The 11,103-nt window shown below is 40.4% G+C and overlaps 1 protein-coding gene and 1 long non-coding RNA gene across 4 annotated transcripts in view; one reads left to right on the forward strand and one right to left on the reverse strand.

Moving 5' to 3' along the window:
- Nucleotides 1–11,103, forward strand: part of LOC138854076 (uncharacterized) — a 192,026-nt gene that overhangs the window by 71,960 nt on the left and 108,963 nt on the right. The gene's annotated exons all lie outside the window — the stretch shown is intronic.
- LOC128706339 (glucose dehydrogenase [FAD, quinone]-like) overlaps nt 10,404–11,103 on the reverse strand; it is a 52,640-nt gene continuing 51,940 nt past the window's right edge. For both annotated transcript variants that reach the window (XM_070094964.1, XM_070094965.1), the window contains exon 12: nt 10,404–10,549. In XM_070094964.1, coding sequence (XP_069951065.1) covers nt 10,521–10,549 — 29 coding nt within the window. In that variant the 3' untranslated portion in view covers nt 10,404–10,520. The remainder of the gene's footprint in view (nt 10,550–11,103) is intronic.

Below are 11,103 nucleotides of genomic sequence, written 5' to 3' on the forward strand. Positions count from 1 at the left end.
CCTTCCATTTCCTGTGAAATTTTTCCTTTCTCGTTCCCCCGGGAAAAATATTCTCATTTCCAGACAATAATCCTCTCCAATATTAATCTTTCCTCTGTATGTTTTACTTGCGTACAAATTGGTTACCTTCTTGTATATTTTCATGTATACTTTTAAGAATTATACGCATTTCAAGGTATTTTAGTATGTATTTATAGCCTCGAGATTTCGAGAAAGTCGGTAATCATAGGTTGAGCACAAGTGTTGTGGACAGGGCGAGAACACATATCGGAACTCTCATGTACCTTGATTACCCCAATTTCCCGGGAACTGTATGACTCCCAGTCACCTGCAGCCAATATGGGAACTTCGACAGTCCCATAACATACTTGAACCACGTTCAACGTGCCTGTGTTTAGTATATAGTAATAATCTTATTTCCACAAACCTAGCCGACATCATTGCCATATTACTGTATATAGAAAGGCCCTGGTTATACAGAGCCTTTGGACAACTTAAGTTAATCCTGTCCCCCCCCCCTCCTGGCTGAGACCCACTACAGTCGACCAACACTAAGGTACCTACATACTGCTACGTAAACAGGGGCAAGGAGTTGTAGGGAAACATGCCCAACCTTTCACCCGTGCCGGGAATCGCTTCCTGACCCTCAGTGTGTGATCTGTCCTAGGGCTTTACCAACCAAGCCACGAGCACCCTAGGGTATACAGTAAGAAGATGCATTACGAGATGGATGCAAAAGATGTAACAGCCGACGTTAATGAAAAACAGACTGCAGAACCAACCTGTTGGGACAACGTTTCGCTCTGTGTAGATTACATGAATCTCTACACAGGGCGAAACGTTGTCCCGATAAAAGCTTGTTCTTCAATCTGTCTTTTCTTCAATTTCGCCACGTTTGACACTGCATGTATCACTACAGTATTGTTCAAGAGTAGACCTGCGGCTCTTGATGGGAGTTTTGCCTTTATCAATTTGTGCTGCGGATACTGCCGTTCTAGAGTCGGCATAGTAGTTCTACGGTCGATACTGCACTTCTCCAGTCGGTAGTACGGTTCTCCAGTCGGTAGTACGGTTCTCCAGTCGGTAGTACGGTTCTCCAGTCGGTAGTACGGTTCTCCAGTCGGTAGTACGGTTCTCCAGTCGGCACTACGGTTCTCCAGTCGGCACTACGGTTCTCCAATCGGTAGTATGGTTCTCCAGTCGGTAGTACGGTTCTCCAGTCGGTAGTCGTAGTCGGCACTACGAGTCACTACGAATCGGTAGCTATGACTTAAGCGTAATGACACGATTGCTAACGCGACGGGCTGGAGTTTTGAGACTATGACCGCGGGTTCAATCCCGGCCGGGGGTATGGTTATGGTTCTCCAATCGGTAGTATGATTCTCCAGTCGGTAGTATGGTTCTCCAGTCGGTACTATGGTTCTACAGTCGATACGGCAGCTCTACAGTCGGACTTTCACGTACTGAAGTCACATTAGACAACTTCCAATTTTAATCCGTGCGTTATCGTGTTTTTCAAGCTCGTTATGTATAATGTGGGACATTTAGCGCACACTGCGTTATCGAAGTCATTATATATATAGCTGATGATCGCTCATATGTACACTGCTACACTCTATAGTGATAAGTTTAATGGATAGCGCACCTGTCTCCTGATTTGCGGACGGAGGATCGAGCCTTCATCATTCATTGCGCTGTGCACCATAAGAGTTTAGCGCTTTACGTAAAAAAATACTTTATATACACACAACGACCCTTGGCCCAAGTTAAATACTCCAGAACTTTCCCATCACTCTATAAGTTACGAGTATCCTCATTTTGGAGGGGGGGGATGGGGGTGCTATATAATTTTCTACAAGTACATGTACAATCTATACAGGCCTAGTTGACATCAATGACATACTATACAGGAAGCCCCTTGTTATGCACAGCATTTCGGGCAAATTACGTAAATTTTGTCCCCAGGATGCGAGCCAAACCAGTCGACTGACACGCAGGTACCTATTTTACTGATAGGTGAAGAGGAGCAGCAGGTGTCTTAAGGAAACACGGCCTAATGTTCCCACCTGTTACGCGGATCGAACCCCGGATTTCAGTGTGTGAACCGAGTGCATGAGCAATCGAGCTACGGAATGGTGACTCATCATCCAAGGCACTGGATCTATATATATATTTTTTTTTTTTTTTATTCGCCGGTACTCTCCCGGCCCGGGTCTTTTCCAAGAGTGGTGACCCGGCCTTGGCTCCCTATCTGGGGAGTGTCGCGAAACCTGAGTCTATTCTCCAGGATGTGTATTGGACTTCTTTCAAAAATACTGTAATTAATTTATCAGGATTATTATGTAAGAATTATTCATTGCGAGATAGAATCCGTAATTATACATTTTTTTTCTATTTGTTTAAATATCAGTATCTGGGTTCTCTAAGTACGTTAGTCACTTTGCGAGTCTAGTACATTCAGTAATGCACAGAATCAGTAGTGATCAAAGAGTCTGGTTCATCTTCAGTTAACTTTAGCCGCATTAGGGCGGTAAACGATTCAGTTTGTAACGTACTTTAGTAGCCCAGTAGTTAATTCTTATACCCAACAATTTTTTTAACCGCAAAAATAGATGTTAAAGTAAAATATTGTAGGAGTTGGATGATGAAGCTTAATGCAGACAGGTATGGTTGTAAACAAAATATGTAGAACAAATTTTTATTAGTAAACCGTTTCGCTAACGGTAAAACTCGACCCTGAGGAATACAGTCATAATTGAAGCTTGTTCTACATCATATCTTCATACTCATTCTTAAAGCTGGTTGGTGTATGTATGAATTTATTCCTTAGTCCTTACTGACTTGGCACGTTGTTGCTTAACCTTAACCCTAGCAAACTGAACAATAAAGGTCGATGTTCATTCTTGGTCAGCTCGAGTTTCAGGTCAGAAGGTAGTGAGTGACGTGTGATGATGAGGAACGTTCCGGGTGTATAGAATAAGTTAATGTGAATATTGCTCTCATTAATAGAATTACTTGGCAGCGGTATGAAAAATGTAACGTGCAGAGGGCAGGTCGTGTGAAAGACAGTAGTGATATATCTGTAGACCTGCACTCACAAACTAACTACAGTATATAAAATGTAAACACAACGCTAATAGTACTGCTAGGTACTCATGTTCATTGCCCATGGAGCGGCACTGAATGACTCATGGGTTTAGTGCGGTTTTGAGAATGTAATTGTTCCCTTGGAGACATCCGGCAACAGATCTCCGGAAGTACATACGAAGGTAATATGATCTTGCCTTACTTATTATAGCTCAAGATAATTATCTCCTTGTTGCCCCTTTAAATGGTGGGGGGGGGGAGTACCTTGATGCTTGGCCAAGGCTTCTCATCCAAGAAACTTCAACTGCCTTCCATTTGCTTGAATCGAATTTGATTGCCCCCCATTTCCCAAGGCTGTGCATGTCCTACTGGTTTACCACTCAATCCCTCCTACACCGTTGTTTACACAGTGGTCATGACTCGCAATTTCTTTTTTTTTTATTATTATCATACTGGCCGATTCCCACCAAGGCAGGGTGGCCCGAAAAAGAAAAACTTTCACCATCATTCACTCCATCACTGTCTTGCCAGAAGGGTGCTTTACACTACAGTTTTTAAACTGCAACATTAACACCCCTCCTTCAGAGTGCAGGCACTGTACTTCCCATCTCCAGGACTCAAGTCCGGCCTGCCGGTTTCCCTGAATCCCTTCATAAATGTTACTTTGCTCACACTCCAACAGCACGTCAAGTATTAAAAACCATTTGTCTCCATTCACTCCTATCAAACACGCTCACGCATGCCTGCTGGAAGTCCAAGCCCCTCGCACACAAAACCTCCTTTACCCCCTCCCTCCAACCTTTCCTAGGCCGACCCCTACCCCGCCTTCCTTCCACTACAGACTGATACACTCTTGAAGTCATTCTGTTTCGCTCCATTCTCTCTACATGTCCGAACCACCTCAACAACCCTTCCTCAGCCCTCTGGACAACAGTTTTGGTAATCCCGCACCTCCTCCTAACTTCCAAACTACGAATTCTCTGTATTATATTCACACCACACATTGCCCTCAGACATGACATCTCCACTGCCTCCAGCCTTCTCCTCGCTGCAACATTCATCACCCACGCTTCACACCCATATAAGAGCGTTGGTAAAACTATACTCTCATACATTCCCCTCTTTGCCTCCAAGGACAAAGTTCTTTGTCTCCACAGACTCTTAAGTGCACCACTCACTCTTTTTCCCTCATCAATTCTATGATTCACCTCATCTTTCATAGACCCATCCGCTGACACGTCCACTCCCAAATATCTGAATACGTTCACCTCCTCCATACTCTCTCCCTCCAATCTGATATCCAATCTTTCATCACCTAATCTTTTTGTTATCCTCATAACCTTACTCTTTCCTGTATTCACCTTTAATTTTCTTCTTTTGCACACCCTACCAAATTCATCCACCAATCTCTGCAACTTCTCTTCAGAATCTCCCAAGAGCACAGTGTCATCAGCAAAGAGCAGCTGTGACAACTCCCACTTTGTGTGTGATTCTTTATCTTTTAACTCCACGCCTCTTGCCAAGACCCTCGCATTTACTTCTCTTACAACCCCATCTATAAATATATTAAACAACCACGGTGACATCACACATCCTTGTCTAAGGCCTACTTTTACTGGGAAAAATTTCCCTCTTTCCTACACACTCTAACTTGAGCCTCACTATCCTCGTAAAAACTCTTCACTGCTTTCAGTAACCTACCTCCTACACCATACACTTGCAACATCTGCCACATTGCCCCCCTATCCACCCTGTCATACGCCTTTTCCAAATCCATAAATGCCACAAAGACCTCTTTAGCCTTATCTAAATACTGTTCACTTATATGTTTCACTGTAAACACCTGGTCCACACACCCCCTACCTTTCCTAAAGCCTCCTTGTTCATCTGCTATCCTATTCTCCGTCTTACTCTTAATTCTTTCAATTATAACTCTACCATACACTTTACCAGGTATACTCAACAGACTTATCCCCCTATAATTTTTGCACTCTCTTTTATCCCCTTTGCCTTTATACAAAGGAACTATGCATGCTCTCTGCCAATCCCTAGGTACCTTACCCTCTTCCATACATTTATTAAATAATTGCACCAACCACTCCACAACTATATCCCCACCTGCTTTTAACATTTCTATCTTTATCCCATCAATCCCGGCTGCCTTACCCCCTTTCATTTTACCTACTGCCTCACGAACTTCCCCCACACTCACAACTGGCTCTTCCTCACTCCTACAAGATGTTATTCCTCCTTGCCCTATACACGAAATCACAGCTTCCCTATCTTCATCAACATTTAACAATTCCTCAAAATATTCCCTCCATCTTCCCAATACCTCTAACTCTCCATTTAATAACTCTCCTCTCCTATTTTTAACTGACAAATCCATTTGTTCTCTAGGCTTTCTTAACTTGTTAATCTCACTCCAAAACTTTTTCTTATTTTCAACAAAATTTGTTGATAACATCTCACCCACTCTCTCATTTGCTCTCTTTTTACATTGCTTCACCACTCTCTTAACCTCTCTCTTTTTCTCCATATACTCTTCCCTCCTTGCATCACTTCTACTTTGTAAAAACTTCTCATATGCTAACTTTTTCTCCCTTACTACTCTCTTTACATCATCATTCCACCAATCGCTCCTCTTCCCTCCTGCACCCACTTTCCTGTAACCACAAACTTCTGCTGAACACTCTAACACTACATTTTTAAACCTACCCCATACCTCTTCGACCCCATTGCCTATGCTCTCATTAGCCCATCTATCCTCCAATAGCTGTTTATATCTTACCCTAACTGCCTCCTCTTTTAGTTTATAAACCTTCACCTCTCTCTTCCCTGATGCTTCTATTCTCCTTGTATCCCATCTACCTTTTACTCTGTGTAGCTACAACTAGAAAGTGATCTGATATATCTGTGGCCCCTCTATAAACATGTACATCCTGAAGTCTACTCAACAGTCTTTTATCTACCAATACATAATCCAACAAACTACTGTCATTTCGCCCTACATCATATCTTGTATACTTATTTATCCTCTTTTTCTTAAAATATGTATTACCTATAACTAAACCCCTTTCTATACAAAGTTCAATCAAAGGGCTCCCATTATCATTTACACCTGGCACCCCAAACTTACCTACCACACCCTCTCTAAAAGTTTCTCCTACTTTAGCATTCAGGTCCCCTACCACAATTACTCTCTCACTTGGTTCAAAGGCTCCTATACATTCACTTAACATCTCCCAAAATCTCTCTCTCTCCTCTGCATTCCTCTCTTCTCCAGGTGCATACACGCTTATTATGACCCACTTCTCGCATCCAACCTTTACTTTAATCCACATAATTCTTGAATTTACACATTCATATTCTCTTTTCTCCTTCCATAACTGATCATTTAACATTACTGCTACCCCTTCCTTTGCTCTAACTCTCTCAGATACTCCAGATTTAATCCCATTTATTTCCCCCACTGAAACTCTCCTACCCCCTTCAGCTTTGTTTCGCTTAGGGCCAGGACATCCAACTTCTTTTCATTCATAACATCAGCAATCATCTGTTTCTTGTCATCCGCACTACATCCACGCACATTTAAGCATCCCAGTTTTATAAAGTTTTTCTTCTTCTCTTTTTTAGTAAATGTCTACAGGAGAAGGGGTTACTAGCCCATTGCTCCCGGCATTTTAGTCGCCTCATACGACACGCATGGCTTACGGAGGAAAGATTCTTTTCCACTTCCCCATGGACAATAGAAGAAATAAAAAAGAACAAGAGCTATTTAGAAAAAGGAGAAAAACCTAGATGTATGTATATATATATGCATGTGCGTGTCTGTGAAGTGTGACCAAAGTGTAAGTAGGAGTAGCAAGATATCCCTGTTATCTAGCGTGTTTATGAGACAGAAAAAGAAACCAGCAATCCTACCATCATGCAAAACAGTTACAGGTTTTTGTTTCACAGTCATCTGGCAGGACGGTAGTACTTCCCTGGGTGGTTGCTGTCTACCAACCTACTACCTACCTACCTCGCAATTTCATAGTTTAATTTTCCATTTACCACCCTTGATGCTGGTGAAGGGCTCTTGATTCAAGTAATCAGAGCTTCTCCTTGGAACAAACCTTATTACCCATTCCCAGGCGCTGTGTGACCCCCTGAGATCTTAGCGCTTTCCCATTTATATAAGAGATTCTATATTCCAGCCTTGTATTTAACATTTTTTTTTTCATGGCTTGAGTTTCATGTTGGATATGAAACGTGTTTTTTTTACGATTGAAATTTATTATAAAGAAGCCAAACATAGCACACAAACGTCAATTGGTAATTACATTCACTAGTAGAGATGTAAGACAGTTAAGTAAATTTCACTTCGAACTATTTTATTTCATAATTTTTTTTATTAAAGCGCAATGTTTTGTATTTTAAATTATTTTTTTTCTCCTTGGGATAGGGAAAATAAATGTATGTCATACCTGAGCTTTCCTTCGAATATTAAATACTCATTTTTGTACCATATACAAATAAACATACTTTTGTTGGAAAGGCATAAAATGCAAACACTAGGACATTTTGTTAGAAACATTTCGGTCCGGGACTTTGATCGCTCCAAACATTTAGAGTAACCAAGGTCTTAGGACCGATAATGTTCCAGTGTTTACATTTTGTCTTCACATCATCATCTTGGTATCGCATACCATTTTTACTAAGCGTATGTTTGTATAAATGTGCTGTGTGTCTTGGTACATCAAGTTTATGTGCAATTGCTACGCTTAATTTTTACCTCATATTCGTGTATGAAACCTTAAATATATGTTATCTTTGAGCTAGGACTAAATACTAAATACGGGTTTGAGCTGACAGGTGTTTATCTTTCTGGCACAGGTAAAGAGCACTTCCAGAACGGCGTCTGTTCCCTAGCCTATATACACTACACTCCTGTCGTTCATGTTTCCAGACTTGTCTCTTCACTAGCCTATATACACTGTCGTTTATTGTTCTAGAATTCTCTTCACTAGCCTATATACACTACAATGTTCTGTAGTTATAACTCCAGAACCCTCCTTCCATAGTATATATGCACTACACTCCTGTCGTTTAGATTTTCAAAACTGTTCTAACCTTTATAAACTGCAGTGTCCTGTCGTTGATAGTTCCAAAATTCTCTTCTCTAGCCTATATAAACAGCATGGTGTCGCCTACAGGCTCACATCAGTGTCTCCTTAATTTATATACAATATAGTGTCCTGCCGTTGAGTTGCATAAATTAGTTACACATACTTTATTTTCCGAGTTAACAGAATGCCTCAGATTTTTTTTATGTATCTACAGAACATCATTAACATTTTTCAGCTTTGTGTGTGTGTGTGTGTGTGTGTGTGTGTGTGTGTGTGTGTGTGTGTGTGTGTGTGTGCGCTCTCATCATATTAATGTTTATTTAAGATTTAATTTCTCTTAATGTGAAATGAGAAGAAATGACGATAATGTGGTAATTGCCAGAACTCGGTACTAATATACTTTTTCCTGAGATCAGTCTATAACTCAATAATAATAATAATAATAATAATAATAATAATAATAATAATAATAATAGATACGTTAGCTCAAAGGTATATATAATACCGACCAGTTGATGACTGAGACTCGCAACACTTGGCTGTCTTTATTGAGAGTCGTTTCGCCTGCACCTCATGCCTCTGTACAAGATTGATAAAGTCTACTGTGCGGGCGAAACTTCTTTCATTAAAAATACCCAGGTGTTTGTCATCAGTACTAAGAGAGAGGTGTAACTTGCTTTAGTGCATTCAATATGGAGAGAGAGAGAGAGAGAGAGAGAGAGAGATAGAGAAAAAAAAACATCATGGTTTGAGAGAATGGGCATTACAAACTTTAAAGCGAAGTTGCTGCTTCGACTCTGATATTCTCACCGCAACACCGGACTTCGCAACCATCAAGCCACAGTGTGGCAGCGGATGCTTGTCAGGAATGTGATCCTATCATCCACCAGCACCGTAGTCGACAAAGTCCGGGTGGTACAGTATCTTACTCAGGAATTTGAATGGTGACCTCTGAGAGAGGCTTCAAACATTTATCCTTTCACAGATATAAAAAAATGATGCTATCGAATAAATTATTACCAGGAACTTTTCACTGAGAAACAACAGTTGATGTTCTATATAGTAGCTGACACTACAGTAACCTGCAGACTTATTCATTCCTTTCATAACATGTAATTAATAATGGATTTAGAAAGAAAATTTAGATCTTTTAATTTTTAGATAAAATTTTAGACCTGTATGACTAAATATTACCTGTATTAGTTGAACATACGATAAAAGTTGCGTGTATACTGCAACTGTCCCAGAAATATAGTGTTCGTGTAAATCCATGCTCCCGAAAATTCGTACTTTGAGAAACGTCATTTGGGGCTTGATAAAATGAAGAATCCTCTTTGTTACCTTTCAGTACTTTCATTAACCTCTCCAAGTCCCCCAAGCTCTCTCGCGAGACAACCTGGAGCCGTGGTCGAATTCCGACTGAGAGATTGATGAACCTGTTGTATTGTTAAAGAAAGTGTCTCCTCTGTTATCAGAAGAGGTTTTCAAAGTTACAAATTGCCGGGTTATGAATAAATTGTCTATTTATAAAATAAATGTATCAGTGTTTAAGATATGCTACTGATGCAATATTGTAGGTGAATAGGTCTTCTTTGTTTAGATATGTATCGAAAGATATCAGTTGTACATATGCAGTGGCCTAACACTGTACACTGAGAGGTGTGTTTATATATACGCAGAGTTTATTTCAGTCCCATTTTAGGCATTGAAGTATTTTTGATAGTGTACAGGTTAGTTTTAATCTTAACTCGTGTTCAGTCTGTTCTCATCCTAGAATATTATCAAACACTCATTGACTTGCTAAATTAATTATTGGTTAATATTATAATAGGTATGAATAAATCTGGAGACAACTCGAAATGTATTTTTTTTTATCAGACTGTAACTTATGTCGGCTAGATGGACAGTTGTTGAACCTGGCTGAAAACCACATACACGCACACAACTCGGCCGAGGTTCATTTGACACATCCTAGGTTCACCTGACTTAGCCGAACTTCACCTGGCTGCCGAGGTCCCTCTTGACCCAGCCCCCTGGCTCTACTGAACAGAATGCACATCACCTTGGGAACAAGCGTCTGCAACAACCAAGGTTACTTAAAGTACACCACGTCTCTTGACAAGTGGTACGGATCATTACTATTTTTAAGAGGATGTAACGTTTTAAACCATTCTGAAGAGCGTCATCCAGTTTGATAGTATCCCAGTGGAGTGACAGGAGCTCCCCAGTCTAGCTTGATTAAGTCGGCAGCTTTTTCTGCAATCATGATGACAGGGGCGTTGATGTTTCCTGTTGTGACCAGAGGCATGATGGAGGCGTCTATCACGCGCAAACCAGCCACACTCCGCACTCTGAAAATTAGAAACTGACAAATTATTTACAGTCCTGGGGATGCAAGGTGTGGTAGTAGCAGTTGCGTGGGTGTTACTATGTAAGTATCTGTTATTCCTGAGTAATCTTATCTTTTAAATTCAATGTTGTAAAAGAAAATAGTCTTCACTTCACCCTATTTACATATCTTAATTTCTCTCTCTCTCTCTCTCTCTCTCTCTCTCTCTCTCTGTCTATATATATATATATATATATATATATATATATATATATATATATATATATATATATATATATATATATATATATATATATATATATATATATATATATATATATATATTTTTTTTTTTTATTATCCCCCGGCCTTTCCCCCACCGGCGGGGTGGGAAAAAATTTTCCCTTTACTCCATCCTGTCTTGCCAAAAGGGGTGTTTTCCCTACAGTTTTTCTGCAACAAACCCCCCTCCTTCAGGTGCGGGCCCTGCTTCCCATCTCAGGACTCAAGTCCCTGCATTTCCTGAATTTTTAAAAAGTTTTTTGCTCCCCCAAACCGTCAATGAAAACCATTTGT

This window comes from Cherax quadricarinatus, chromosome 48, assembly GCF_038502225.1.
Source record: "Cherax quadricarinatus isolate ZL_2023a chromosome 48, ASM3850222v1, whole genome shotgun sequence".
Classification (NCBI taxonomy): Eukaryota; Metazoa; Arthropoda; class Malacostraca; order Decapoda; family Parastacidae; genus Cherax; species Cherax quadricarinatus.